This window comes from Pongo pygmaeus, chromosome 7 (genome assembly GCF_028885625.2).
Source record: "Pongo pygmaeus isolate AG05252 chromosome 7, NHGRI_mPonPyg2-v2.0_pri, whole genome shotgun sequence".
Classification (NCBI taxonomy): domain Eukaryota; kingdom Metazoa; phylum Chordata; class Mammalia; order Primates; family Hominidae; genus Pongo; species Pongo pygmaeus.
The window spans coordinates 97,265,952-97,282,126 of NC_072380.2; the positions used below are offsets into that span (position 1 = coordinate 97,265,952).

Consider the following 16,175-nt stretch of genomic DNA (forward strand, 5'->3'; position numbering starts at 1 on the left):
AATAACTGGAAGAGCAATATTCTCACTACATGAGTCAATGTTTATATTTTATTGTATATTGATAAATTATAATTGCATATATTTAAGGGGTACAAAGTGATGTTATAGTGTATGTATACATATGTAGAATGATTAAATCGAGCTAATTAACATATTCATCACCCCAAATACTTTTCAATTTTTGTGATGAGAACATTTGAAATTTACTATCTTAGCAATTTTGAAATATACATTGCACTGTTATTAACTATAGTCACCATACTGTGCAACAGATCTCAAAAAACTTACTCCTCCTCTCTAACTGAAACCTTGTACTCTTTGACAAACATCTCCACATTTCCCTCACCTCCCAGCTTCTCGTAACCACCATTCTACTCTCTGCTTCCTACCGTTTTAGATTCCACATAGAAGTGAGAACATGCAGTATTTGTCTTTCTGTGCCTGGTTTATTTCATTTAACATAATGTCCTCCAGGCTTATCCATGGTGTTATAAAAGCCAGTCCTTCCTTCTTCTTAAGGCTGAATAGTATTCCATTGCGTATATATGCCTCATTTTCTTTATCCATTCACCCATTGTTTGACACTCAGGTGGATGCTACAGCTTGACTATTGTGAATAATGCCACAATAAATATGAGAGTGCAGATATCCTTTCACTATGAGTGAATATTTTTAATGAATCTTCCCATATAACAATATATTGGGCAGGCCTAGCAGTTTGTGAACCTCCCCAAAACCCCCAGGAAATGCAGAGCTCAATCCTGCTGATGTGCATTTCGTGCTTGACAAGATGATGCCACTGAATGATATTCTGACTGGATGTCACCCTCCAGCACCTTTTTTTTTTTTTTTTTTGCACAACTTTCTACTTGAAGTTGGAAGAAACTCCACATGCAGATTGACTTGTTAGATCACGCTGGAAAAGTACCCCATATTTTACAGAGTTTGATATCTCAGAATTGTTAAAAGTGAGATAGCATTTCCATACCATGTATTCCAAATCCCTGAGGATCTCAGCAGGCAGATGGCCCTCTAAGTCACTAGCCACTGCTGACAACGGGGATGCCCTCACCTGGGCGCTATCTGTGACATGTCAAATGATTTCCATCAAAATAAGATATTGCCTTCTCAGATGTCATTTTTAACAAGGAAAGCTTATGACACACACAATGAAAAGAACACTTAAACTCATAAATATTGTATACACATGTTTCTATAGAGCAAGTTGATTGTAGAGAAGCTGCCAGGCTAGTGCCCAAATGTTCCTGAGATAGTTCAATAAATATCTCTTTACAAGCCTGTTGTTGCCTTTCAAAGGACGTAAGGTCTCAACATTCCTAATTAATACCATAGATTTTGTCCAAAGGGAATAGGAAGAAATTACCACAAAAATACTGAAGTAGATAGAAATAATTTTGAATAAACCTTCTATTTATATAACACAGAAGTAGTTGAGCATTAGCTGCTAAATATAATAGTATTAGTATTTGGGTAACAATGATGTTGAGAGCTTAGGCATGATCTAAATTGCTGTAAACAGGAGAGAGTGTATGACACACAATGGTAAGAAATAAAGGCTGTATGAACAAAGCACTGGGTTAGTTAACGGCCAAATATGAAGACTTATGTGACTTACCTCTCCGTGCCTCAGTTTTTTAATCTATGAGTATAATGATGGCACTTCCCTCGTGGTGCTGGTGTGAATATTAAATGGAAAAAAATATTTAAAGTACTTAAAAAGGGGTTTGACATATGGCAAGCCCTCAGTACATGTAAGTTTTTAACTAAATAAGTTAAGCCTCAAAGTCTTACTGCCAAGGAAAAAGCAGTGACAAAACTATTTAAAGAACCCAGGTATATTAAGGAGAAAATTTCAGTTTGGTGTTCTCTAACAATTAACTAACAAGTCCTCATCTCCCACTTTAACCTAGAGAATCAGACACTCACACTTTGTTTCAAATAATAGCTAATTAGATTTTAATAACAAATGAGGTTCAGAAAAGGATGGACAGAGGAAGAGGCTGTGTCAGAGTAGAGAGGCACCCAGGGTATGCAAGTTATAACATGCCCCCTTAGCACACCTACACAATGCTTTGGATCAAGAGAAAAACATTTTTCATGACACTTGCAATTACAATCAAACATGAAGCAGGATGGTATATGAAGTTCCATATGTACATTCTAAACATGGCATGGTTCTATTTGTACTGCCACCGTGGAAAAATGGAAATTTTTTTCAAATAAAAACTGGAAATGAAAAAGATGTTAGAGAAAGATCTACTTCTTCTATTCTGTTAGTCATGCTGTCAAAGTCTCGGGCTGTAAGATGTTAAATGCGTAAAATAAGTGATCTAATATCAACAGGGGTACCTAAAATACAGATAGTCACATAAACATTTCATAATTAATTACACTGATAGGTGTCATATGTTATTATGTCTAAATGAGACAGCTTTCAAATCTCAAAACAAAAAATCTGTTACCATCAATGATGATGTTAAGGACTAAAAAGTTTATAAAGTAAAAATATATATAAGAGATAAGTATGAATTCTACATAAAAATTAATTACATCTAAAAATCACTTGCAAATGCTCTTTATATAATCATGTGCATAGCTTCTCACCTCAGTACTCTGATTGTACTTCAGTCCTCTGAAACTTACCTGTGTGCCAGGGAATCAATCTTTGTTCCTGTAAAATATAAAATATCTTGTTTTTTGAAATCATTCTTAACTTTTGCTATAGGAAAAATAATATTAATAATATAAATTTAAATTGCTTGAAATTTTATGATATTTATATGAAAACTAATAACTTTGAGATGAGGCCCAATTATTCTAGAACTTTACCCAGAATTTTAAATGATTTCAAAATTTAAGATATATTTCATTTTCTGATATTCATGGGCATGTTTGATCTCCATTATTTACTGATACTAAGCAACAAATAGATTTTTCTTTGAGTTGTTTCTATCAACTTAAAGAGAGTAACTATATCTGGAAGTATTGATATATTAGATTGAAAAAGTTTAGCCAAAAAGAATGGCATCAGCAAGATGACAGAATAGGAAATCTGAGCCTTAATTTCCTTCTTTCCCCACCAGAAAGTTCAACTAGCAACTATCCATTGACTAGAATATGCTTTTGAAAGGTTCAGCCATATCACTAATTTTTTATTCCTATGCAAGATATGGTATTTTCTATATAAAGTAATAAAAATGGTTATATCTTTTCATAACCCAAACAGATCCAACCCATGAGTCAATTACATTGAAATATTCAATGACTATTAGCTATTATTAATACTTTATAGGTATGCAGCTATTGATAGAACTATAAGAAGGTTTGATGAAAAATACACTGATATCTTCTATTATATTCTCACAACACGGAACACTTCTATGACCAAATGTGGTGGTAGAGGGGTTTCCCCACACAGCAAGCTGTTCTCCAGTGGACACCAACTGGGTGTCCTATAGTTAATTCAGTTAACAGTATCTATCTGGAGATAGCATCCGAACCCACAGGTTAAGGACTCAGTCCCACAAGACTACCCTTCCCACTCCCCCATTTCATGTACCAATGCAAGTCCCAGCTTTTTACCCGTGCTCTGCCCTACTGGCTATAAATCAAGCCTCCCATGTACCCCCTCCTCGTGTTCAATACTTTGCTAGGATGGCTCACAGAACTCAGGGAAACACTTCACTTATATTTACTGGTTTATTATGTAAAGAAATTATAAACAATACAGATGAACAGCCAGATAAAGAGATACATAAGAAAAGGTCTGGAAGGGTTTTGAGCACAGGAGCTTCTGTCCCAGTGGAGTTGTTATGCACCCTCCTCCTGGCATATGGCTATTTTCACCAAGTGAGAAGCTCATTAAATTTCATGTTCAAGAGTTTTACAGCACTTAAGCTTCAGCACCTCTCACTTTCCTCGAGGTCAGTGGGTGGGGCTGAAAATTCAAACCCTCTAATCACTCAGTCTTTCCAGAGACCAACACTATCTTGAGACTATCTAGGGGCCTTACCCTAAGTCACCTCATCATCATAAACTCAAGTGAGAGCAAAGGGCTTGATATGAATAACAAAAGACACTGCTATCACTTAAGAAATTACAATAATTCCAGAAGCTCTGTACAAAAACCAAATATTATAAAGAAAGATGCCCCTATCACCCTTATCATTTAGGAAATTATAAGGGTTTTAGGAGCTCTGTGCTAGGAACCAGAGACTAAGACCAAAAATATATATTCCTTATTACGTAGAAGAAAAAAACACAGAAATCCAGTTTCAAAAAAGCATTGTTCATCACCCCCTTAAAAAGGTCAATAATGTTTATTTAAAGTTTATTAAAGTTATGTGCACATACGCAAGTAAATAGTCACAATTCTTCTTTGTGACCCAGAAGCTAATTCCCTGTGCTCTTTCACTTCCTGATATTGTTAGCAGAAGAGGATCTCCAAAATAGTGCAAAAGATGCTTGCCCCCATTGGCTTCCTAACACTCATTTGCCAAAACTCTGCTAATCAAAATAGTTCCCAGTGCCCAAAGTAAATCTAAAAGTAACTCCCACCAAGTACTCATGTTTTTAGAGGCAGGTTTGTTGGGAACATGTCATTGCCAACCTTCACACAGGGGTCATCCATATTCTGTCATGTTTATTTCAAATCAAGTACTTATTTAATGTGACCCTCCGGTAAGTGCAGAGATATGTGATTGTGTGCTGGATTTATCTGATCACCTTCAGTAAGACCCTGATCCAGTGACTTTCTTTCTGTGTCTCAGGATTCTCTTCATTAAAATGAGTATTTGTGAAATACAGTATAAATAATTTAGTTTTGGATGTACAGTGCAGACCCAGGATGGATGGACGGACGGATGGATGGATACACATATACACTAAGTAACACCATACCTTGTTTGCTCAGCAAGTAATGCCAGGTGTAGAAGATACAACAGAAAGAAAGCCAGGCAAACACAGCGCCCTTCCTCTTTATCAAAGTACAGTCTAGTGATCATGAGTCTTGTGGATTACCCCAGTCAAATCCCAATGAACAGATGATGTTAGAGCATTGTGTTCAGGTCTATAACGTGTGGCTTATTAGAGGAATCTGATTATAAAGGAAAAAGACCTTCCAATTAAGTTTGTTTTCTTATTTGGGAACAGATTTGTTCACAAAAATCTAGGAGAGAACTCAACTTTTACTGAATTATTTCAATAATTTATTGAATAAAAATGCTCTAATGTTTTATTTATCTTGATCTATACCAGGATAATCATATAACTGACAATTTTTCTAAATTCTATATTCTCATATAATGAATAAAGGAAAACATAGGTAAGTGAGTTGGTATCCAAAATCTATTTCAAAAAGTAACCTGCAGAGGATATGGCATGATCATTCATAAGACAGATTAAACCCAATTTCCAATTCCTCCTACATCTGTTATAATTCTGGAAATTATTTTATAAACATGAAATAGAAGGTACTACAGGACTCTGAAATTCTGAGTTATCCAGTATTCTATTATATCCAGCATAATTTGAGTGTTAAAAGTGTTTTGGTAATATTACAAAGCTTTAAGACTTAAGTGGTTTTTTTTTAATTAACTATGTTTCCCAAATATACTGATTTAAAAAAAAGGAGGGTTATGTATAGGATAATAGTGTATTTTTTTCACCATACTATTTCCCTTACTGTCAGATTAATTTTATGCAATTTTAAAAATGAAGTCATTTTATTATATTCTGATCTTTGAATGTGTATACAGTAAATTTAATTAAATGAAAATTGTTAAACCACCACGACAACCCAGCTATTCAGAATAATTATGAGTTAACTATATATTTTCAAAGGGCTTTTAAAATTATTCCTGTAAAGCAATTAATTCCAAATCACATTTTTCTGTTGGCTATAAAATGATTTTTAAAATATTTCTACTTGTAGTACTTGTAGTGCTAAAATTAATCCCATAAGGAACTGTGGAAAGCAGTTAAATGTGTGAAATTTCAAAGTTCATAATCTTAGCATTAATCAGCACTTGGCTTTTTGCACTAGCATTAACTTAGGCAATTTAGAGTACTATCCTAAAATTATCATTATGATTTCCGGCATTGGGAGTAAATAATGATTTTTAGACACTATATATTTAGTATGAAAAATCAAAAATTGATGCACGATCAAATGTAAATTATGTGCCAAATAAAACTACTATAATCTATCAATGCAACTAGTTAAATATGATTGTCAGTGATCCCAAAACACTCAAAATACAATCATCATTTTCTTCAGAAAGTATCAGAGTACAATTGGAATAAAATAAGAGAAATGTTAATGTATGTGTAAGAGAACATCCAAGCAATGTGACTAAATTTTTTGAATATTTAAATTTTTACACATTTTAAATAAAATTATGTAACTCACAATAATTTTACTATAAATTGTTCTTTTTACCTAATCAAAGTAGTTTTACAACATAAAAGGTCTTTTTCAGACAAATGCCTAAAGCACGTTCTCAATTAAAATGATTTTTAATTAGTTCAAAACAGAACTTAAAAAAATTTAGGCAGAACTACTACAAATCAGGGAAAAGCAGGTAGAAGTTTATGGGAAAATCCTAGTATGTTTCCACTAATTGCATCCCTTATCTCCTACTCATTATGAGGGTATGTATTTTCACATAAAGATCATCTGTGCTATAATTAGTGGTGTGCCCAGGCTGCCTCACTACAACGCTTCTTCCCACAATTGGTCAGAACAGAATATTAGAGAAAGCTCTAGTCTGGGCAGACAGGCAAATCATTCATTCTCTGATATAAGAACTAATAATCAATCTGAGGATGATTCTTGCCCAAGAACCTACCTCACTGATTTGTAATAGAAACCAAATGAAAATATACATATAAACTGTTTTTATAAACTTCCACCCACTATACGAATAAGTGTCATTATGATGATTGTCACCCATGACCACAAGCTTAGCCCAGTTCCAGATCCTAAACACCCATTTCCATACTCTAATGACAGAGACTGCATAGTCTATCTGGAGGGAATTAAGGGAGCCTTAGCTAGGTAACTCAGCTGTCTTTAATGTTCTTTCTAAAACCAACCCACCACCCACTGGAGTTGTTTTCTGCCTTACTCTCTCTTGCCATCTTAGAAGATCTCACCTGAATTTATAGCTGATAGCTCAAAACCCCCTGACACTTCAATACCTCTCACATTCTGCCTGGCTATCTTACTGATCGTCATACTCTCTAGATTTTTGGCTTAATATTAATAAATAGTTCAGTCATTTAGCTGATTTAGACTCAATGCAACAAATTCTTTTCTAACCACGATTATCTACAAATAGAGCAAGCTGCCTTAAGAATTCTGTATCATTTGAGATAGACAAGACAAAGCTACATATTCATTGGCCATGATTACTGTAAAAGGCACTGCTGCTCTGTTTGCAAGATTAGACAAGATCACTGTATGATACTAATCACCAGCTTCACCATTGAACCACTCTGATTCTCTGATGCTTCTGGAGTTACAGTTCTGAAGACATCATTATGGTTCCTGACATCATTACATCTTATCAAACTAAAAAAATTATTCCTGTAGAATCCAAAATAAATAGAATCTTATTAGAAAATTATTTGTGATTTCAGTTAAATGAAATGTATTCCAGAAACACAAATGATCTGTGTGTCTAGATGTTAAAACTATTACTGCACTAATATCTTCATTAAAGACAGCAGTAATTAGACATAGAAAATGATGTAATTAACTCTGAAAAAGAGGGTTCTTTTTTTAAAATCACATATGGTAAGTGATATGGTTTGGCTGTGTCCCCATCCAAATCTCATCTTGAATGCCCAAGTATTGTAGAAGGGTTCTGGTGGGAGGTAATTGAGTAATGGGGGCACATCTTTTCCGTGCTGTTCTTGTGATGCTAAATAAGTCTCATAAGATCTGATGGTGCTAGGGGGAGTTTCCCTGCACAGGCTCTCTCTTTTTGCCTGCTGTCATCCATGTAAGATGTGACTTCCTCCTCCTTGCCTTCTGCCATGATTGTGAGGTTTCTCCAGCCACGTGGAACTGTAAATCCATCAAACCCTTTTTCCTTATAAATTACCCAGTCTCAGGTATGTCTTTATTAGTAGCATGAAAACAGACTAATACAGTAAGCCATGTCCCAAACCAAATATCCATAAAGAATATGGTAGTTCTAATTATAATTTATGTTAGTATACTGTTTTCAATTTGAAATCAAAAGCTCTTTATACTGTGTCTATAAATCAATCTTATAAACTAAAGTAAAACATGATGCAAAAGTTTGACAGTCACTTTATAATACTTATAGGAAAAGTTTCTGTGGATTTGGTAAATAAAGTTAAATTTATTTTAAGTTCCTCCTTTTTCCTTTTCCTTTCATGATTGTTTCATAGTATTGTTTTATGTTTAGCTTCAGTTTTAGGAAAGAAAATAAAACATCTTAGCATACCATATACAGTAACTTAAATTCTATGATACTATAGAAAATGGCTGATTTTCCTAGCCTTTTTATCTTTCCATTTCTGTATGAAATCACAAAACCCACTGATTTGGGTATTTGTGATCCACTATGCTAAAAAGCCCTGTTGTTTCTTGGTCTTATTTATTTCGTGACTATTGTGAGTCAGATGGAAAATAGGATAAAGACATGAGAATTATTGAGCAGAATAATGGGTCTGAGTTATAAAACTGAACAGTTAGGAGGGGCAGGGAAATAAGGACAGAGAAGGTGGAATGGAGACAGGGGAAAAAGCAGTGAGCATGTTCAGAAGACGGTTTGCCAGTGTAGTCACAACTTACCAAGAATCACTATAGACAATGTCAAGGGTTAGCCCAATTTAAATTCAAGCATTTATCCTTTGTGTTACAAACAATTTAATTGTACTCTTTTAGCTATATTAAAATGTGCAGGTAAATTATTATTGGCTGTAGTCACCCTGTTGGGAAATTACATACTAGATGTCACTCATCTAAGCCTTGTTTTTAAAGTTAAAATCTCAGATGATTCTCCCCTGTGTTTTCTGATTCACTGTCCTACACTCTAAATGGCCATCAACTCAGGAATAGAGATTATTCAGCCTCCAAGAAACACCTAATGGAGCAGTTTCCTCCATTGGTAGTTATTCCAATAAGTTACTACTCATTTTGGTTTTCATTCCATTACAGTTTTTTGATATGATTATTTGAGCCTAAAAGTGTAATGTAATTTGGTTCCTAAGAGTTTATTAACAGAAGACAAGTTTTAACTTATGATGAACAGTAGGTGCTGAGAATTAGTTTGTGTTACTTAAAAAGTTGAATTGAATTGTATCTCATTTAGAATGAGGGATTTGTGAAAGCCAAATATATTCACATTGTCTACAAAAAGTGTGAATGGCTGAACAATTACTCAAGAAACATGATCCATAGTGGTAACAAGTATAATTGCTGTTCATAAGACTTTGCTTTTCTATAAAGTGTTATGTGACCTGTCTTACCTACAGTTTCTTTCACCTTATTTGCATTTATATATGCTCCCTAAAAATATAGATTATGTAAATTTCTCTAAGTTCTTATTAGTTACAAATCTGAATTAGAACAAAAATAACAAGCATTCCTGCTACTGAAGAAGTCATAAGACTTATTTAAAAGTATGATTTTCTGGGCAGAGTTGTAAATAAGGTGGATTTATTCTATATATTGCTGTACTATTTTATTTCAAATATAGTAATGCATAAAGTTTAAAATTAAATGTGCCTTCCATGTAGATTAATACTATCCATTTCATCTTTGTCAAGTAGAAGTAATTGCTGGTTCAATACAATCCAGTCCCATCCGAGTAGCTCTCTTTGTTGTTTTTCAGAAATGGGAGAGATTGAGAGTTTAAAAAGCATTCATCATCAGGAGAATTTATTTTAAAAGCTTCCAAGCTCCCAAACAGCCAGTAGATAAATTACCCACTATTCAGAGAAGGAGAGCACAATTAGTTTTACATTATACTAAACCAATCAGCTCCATAAGTGACTATGTTTCTTGAGAAAAAAGCAATATGAATGTCATAGTTTGTCCTCTTTCTCCCAGGCTTTACAGCCAACAGCAAGCCTTTTCTCATACTAGAAGTTTTACGGAAAGCTTTGTGAATATGTTTTCCCATTGTTTTTAGATAAGAAGAAATATATTCATGACTTGTAACCATATGGTTAATAATACCTACTTCACAATGCAAAGTTAATGAGGCTTTTGTTTTATTCAAATGCTTTGAAGCTTTATGGTAAGAAGGAAGACTTCAATAAATTATTTTCAAATCTACCTTTCTTTCCCCAATAATTATTTTTATGTAATTATTTACAATTAAGAAGCAAAGGAATGTGTAAGAAAAAATTATACTGGGGGTAATGAATTATGCACAAAAAATCTGCAGGTTGTTTTTTTCATCTTAACAAAATACATAGTTGCTAAACAGTCATTACCTCTTTTGACACATGCAGGATGGTGTAAGAATGTACTAAATTCATGTCAACTGCCATGACTTAACCTGGAGAAACACCATGACTAGTAAGCTTTACATACACAGCTGCTGCAGTATTTTTAGCATTTTCCATTTATAATAAGAAAGTGATCAATGGAGGCCTTAGAGGAAAGAGTGCAATTGCAATCATATAAATAGCCATATTTCCTTTTTGCACACAAGTGATACCTATCAAAATTCAAACATTGTAATACCTTATTTTCATATATCAGTGTTCATCTATGGGTTACTTTTATATTTTAAGTTATTCATTCTCATATTGATAATTGATCATTGTTGATACGTGCATGCAGGTCATATACAAAACTTCCTTTACACCACACAAAAAGTAGTCTACTTATGTTGTATAATAAGTTCGAAACTTTGTGCCTTAAGTACCAAATTGACTCTTCTCATGCACATAAACACAACCTGGAACTGCATGACAAACACATTTGAATAAAGCTTTCATTTTTCAAAATTCATATATATGTGATCAGTGTAGAGTATAAATTGGGTAAGGAGAAAGAGGGAAGAGAAAAGGAAAAAGGTAGTGAGGGAGAGAAATAGAGAGATAGAGAATATATCAAAATACAGTGTCAAAATGTCTTATTCATGAAAGTTTCTTTCCTAGGCATATAAGTTTTTAAATGTATTTGACTATAGAAAAGACTATTAAGTGGGCATGTTTTGTTTTAGATCAGTTTATTAAATTTTTTTTCATGTTAGCCAGGTAATGTGCCAACATCATAACAAGATTTGAGGGAGGCACATCTCACACATGAGTGTGAAAACTCAATCATCACATTCACTGAGTGTCTTTCAACCAGTAGTCTTAGCCAGGCATGAAATCTGGGGGGCTGCAAACCTCCAAAGAAATTCTCACCACCCATTTGCCATACTCAGTCTTTTTCATAATCTTTGTATCATGGACTTCAAAGCTTTAATAAATAAAGTCAAGTTACCTAATTCTCTGGCTACTTATAAAAGGTCAACATGTCCCATCCCAACTGATACCCTGATTTGCATGTCTTTGACTCTTAAGACATACACAGATTTTCTATCTAACTCCTAAGACCTTTGAAGTTGATGGGATAACAGTAGGTCTAATATTTTTTATCTAAATATAAAGACCTGGAACTTGATAGTATTCTAAGATAAATACATGATTTTCCCCATTGATTGAGTCTTGCATTATTTTGTCTTCATATTCAATTTCAATCAATTCTTCAACCAGTTGAATTTGGGCTCTTACATAATGCTTCAGACTCATGGTTGCACCATGAAGTCTTTCAATGTTTCTGATTTTCTTCTTTTGCAACCAAGATTGTGAAATGCAGATCAAGGACCTGTATTGGCTTTTCTCCTATCCCAGATGCATAAGGCTTAGGACAGCACTGTTCAAAGCCTCGTAGTAGGGGTATCCTATGGTCACTCTTGTTAGGGGCACAACAAAGATTCATGAGTAATTGAATTCTCTTTCCCTAGCCTAGAACTTTAAGTGGTTCCTCCTTTGACTTGGACAAGAGCTCAGGTTGAAAAGTAATTGCTGACCTCAGGCAGTAAATTAGCTGGATTAAAAAAAAACATAACATTCCATAAATGAAAATAATTATAGATTTGCCTAGAACAAAGGATGTAAAAACCTACCATCAAAATTGTTTGTCCTAAATATCTAATTCTTCCTTTATTCTTCCCCTGATTTAACTTTAAAATCCAACTTACATATCAGTATATGGATGCTATCAACAATGAAACACAAATCTCTGTATTTTAAAATATTTTTTTATTTTCTCAGTTTCTACAGATAAAGTGATCTGAAATAATGCATGATGCCGCAAAGCAGAAAAGAGAAACTGTGACAACCCCCAGAAATGTGAAAGGAGGTTTCTTACTGGACAGCAGCATCTTTGGTTCAATTTATATAAAAACCCAAATAAATAAAATGGACAGTATTGCTCAGTTTTAGAAATTCCATTTCTTCTATGTTTTAAGCTGTACAATTGTCAGGTTTTTATGGTTTAAATTGTAAATGTGTTTTCCCCTTTGCTAATTATGTTTTTTTTTTTTAGTCTTAAAATGTGAAAGGCATTTATGAATGGTAAGGGAGACACTATATACAAATGTATATTTGTAAAAGCTATTTTTATGATTAGCATGTTTCACTGTTGATCATATATAAAGTCAGGTGATATTGCAATTCTGTATTTAAAGCTTATTTCCAACAATGTCATGTAAGAAAAGATGCATCTTATGCTAGTTTTTATAATTTATTTATAATTTATAGTTTAAAGTACTTCAGATCATAATGATAAAATACTTGAAAAAGTTATATTTCTGCCCTGTATAAGCACCCTTTTTATTAATAAAGAATGCAGATATTTCAGATGTGATATAATAGTTAAAGAACTGTTGGTTTGATCTGTGATTAAGTTGAGCATGCTCCGCTCTACTGAACTAAATGATCCAATTATTACTTCAGTCTGGGTATGAGATTCCATGGACAAGTAAGGACTAGATTGCCAAGGAAAAGACTGTCTTGCCCTTGGATCCAAAAGTTTAAATTAGTGCATACATCATGTCATTTCACCTCCTGTTCCTAGGAACTCTCCATTCCCAAGCATTGCCAGTGTTTTCCAGATAATCTTAGATGTTGTCTTGTGCTGTGGAAATGGAAGAAACCATCTTCACAGACTGTAGGAGAATTCAACATATAATTTCTTAATAAATACTGTTTCTTTTAAAACAAAGTTGGTGTGTATCTTTCCTTTGGGGTACATTTAGTTTTAATATTCAGTTTGAAGTTTTTCAGTCACTGTGGTACCACAAAATCAGCTCCATAATGAAAGTAGCGTATCTTTACCAAAGCGTGCATTATAGGTTCTACATGCCCACACTCTCTTGGGAGTGACCTGTATTCTGGCACTGATAATTTGCCATGTAAAAGAAAGCCAGATGGCCTTCAAACCTTGACAGAAGTCATACTCCAGTTTATATTTTAGGAAACTATATTTTTCCTCTAAATACAGAATTTTAAGAAAATATTTCAGAATACTACTGAAGGTGAAACTACTTCATCGGGAGGTATTTATGTTCTGCCAGACTTAAAGTCTATACCTAAATGACTGCAAGTTCCTCATTAAAGAGCACAGAGACAACATCTATAAATGTCACCAAGGACACTTAGTAAGATTAAGCCCTCCTTTTTTCAAAGAAACTGAGGAGAGTCTAAAACCGCCTTGGTACGTGTTCCCTTAATTTTCTATTTAATTTCTTTAAGGTGATTTATCTTATTTCTCTGTCTTTTGAAGACAAGCTAATGAAAAGCAATGCCATTTTATCCAACAAGAGGTATTAAAAACCAAAATTCTGGACAAAGAAAAAGAATTACAACTCTAATATTAAAGAACATGAATATACTACATTTTCCTATTTAAAGTCTTTAGAAAGTTGCACATAGAACCTAGGATCTGGATCAAGAATGTACTTCCTTTTTAAGGGACTGCAAAAACCATACCATGGTGCACTGTTAGTTATTTTTGATGACCGTAATAGGCATGGGAGAATTTGTGACTGCCAGATTAGACTCTGAAACTGAAAATAACCTGTGTATGGTTCTACATAAAATCAGCAAGGTGGCTTCTTGGTTTTCACCAAACAGATGAATTTGCTAGGAATAATCTGATACTCCAGAGAGGAAGTGTTGCAGGCACTGTGTATTAGAAAATTATGTATGTGAATATTTTTCCCAATTTGTCATTTGTCCTCATAGTATTCAATAAATGGTGTGGCATTTATAATCAAGCATGATCATAAATTATTGAGAGTATCATATTTTCCCCAATGGACATTATTCTCAAAATAAGATAAATAATTAAAGTGTATAAAAATAATTCTTTCTTATTGGGCTGGATTTTCTCCACATAGACCTTGAAATATAAAACCATGGGTCTTTCTCTCTGTTACCACTTCCTGGTTTAAGAATTTCTTTTAATGACAAAAATGGAATAAAATATATACCAAATCAAAGTACAGGTGATTTAGGATTGTAATCCCTAAATGTTTGATTTAACAATTTAAAAGAAAGCTTTCAAGGGCTGAGGAGGTGAACGTGAGTGAGCTTCTTCTAACTCCAAATAATGTCAGTCTCATAAAACAATGCTAAGGGAAAAAAAAAGAAGGACATTACTCACTACATTAAATTAAAGAAAAAATATGAAAAATTAGGCCCATTGCTTAAAGGTAGGTAAACTGGTGACTCATGGAAATGTGAAAAGGGAAAGTACCAATTTTGCTTTCATCTTCTTCAACAAAAGAATAGTTATCAAAGCAGAAATGCACAACCAAGTGAATTAAAATAAAAATGAAGCAGAAGATAAGCCACAAAGAAACAATTTATTTAAAATTGTTAAGGGGTTAAAGGTTTAGAGAACAGGCCTGGTGCTGTCGCTCATGCCTGTAATCCCAGCACTTTGGGAGGCCGAGGCGGGCAGATCACGAGGTCAGGAGATCGAGACCATCCTGGCTAACACGGTGAAACCCCGTCTCTACTAACAATACAAAATAGCCAGGCGCGGTGGCGGGCACCTGCAGTCCCAGCTACTTGGGAGGCTGAGGCAGGAGAATGGCATGAACCCGGGAGGCGGAGCTTGCAGTGAGCCGAGATCTAGCCACTGCACTCCAGCCTGGGGGACAGAGCAAGACTCTGTCTCAAAAGAAAAAAAGGTTTAGAGAACAATGGCCGGGCACAGTGGCTCATGCCTGTAATCCCAGCACTTTGGGAGGCCGAGGCAGGACTGTCACTTGAGATCAGGAGTTCAAGACCAGCCTGGCCAACATGATGAAACCCCATCTCTACTAAAAATACAAAAATCAGCCAGGGGTGGCAGCGCATGCCTGTAATCCCAGCTACTCAGGAGGCTGAGGCAGGAGAATCGCTTGAACCCAAAGGGGAAGAGGTTGCAGTGAGCTGAGATGGCGCCATCGCACTCCAGCCTGGATGATAGAACGAGACTCTGTCTCAAAAAAAAAAAAAAAAAAAAAAAAGGTTTAGAAAAGGTTTAGAGAACAAAAGTTACAAATGCAAATACTTACAAAGACCTGATAAGAAATATAAATAAAAGAAATAGCCCAGAAGTAAGTTAGCAGACCTTAAATGCAACTCTGCTGATGAGTAGATAACCATCTCTCAGTTTCATCTGGGCACCTGAAGAAATGAAGAAATTCTAAAGAAATGAAGACCTGGATTGACCAGGTTTCCTGATTTTTCTAGAGAAAGTAGACCTCCAGAATTTAAAATGAGATATTTTATTTTGTTTCTTTTGCTCTATTCTAATGTGAATCCTGGTGTAATTTACATCCAGGATTTACTAGTTATAAGACTTAAAAAGAATGAATTATTTGTAATTAGAAACAACAAATTCAGGATTATCTCTGGTGAGAAAGAGAGGAAAATAGAATCTGGGAAATAAAATAGGGATATTCAACAACATCTGTAATAATCGATTTACTAGGAAAAATGTTTGACTCGAACATGGCAAAATGTTAAGATTTGATAAAACTATAGACTATGCTAATATTCATTATATTTCCACTATGTTGCTTTTTAGGGTTAAAATACTTCCTTATAATAAAAGTATG

At 34.3% G+C, this 16,175-nt stretch overlaps 1 protein-coding gene and 1 pseudogene across 9 annotated transcripts in view; one reads left to right on the plus strand and one right to left on the minus strand.

Moving 5' to 3' along the window:
- RALYL (RALY RNA binding protein like) overlaps positions 1–14,367 on the plus strand; it is a 722,957-nt gene extending 708,590 nt beyond the window's left edge. For all 9 annotated transcript variants that reach the window (XM_054498886.2, XM_054498887.2, XM_054498885.2 and 6 more), the window contains one exon: positions 12,334–14,367. In XM_054498886.2, the coding sequence (XP_054354861.2) occupies positions 12,334–12,351 (18 nt within the window). In that variant the 3' untranslated portion in view covers positions 12,352–14,367. The remainder of the gene's footprint in view (positions 1–12,333) is intronic.
- On the minus strand, positions 11,259–11,354 carry LOC129043340 (small nucleolar RNA U13; annotated as a pseudogene).
- Positions 14,368–16,175: the final 1,808 nt, after the last annotated feature.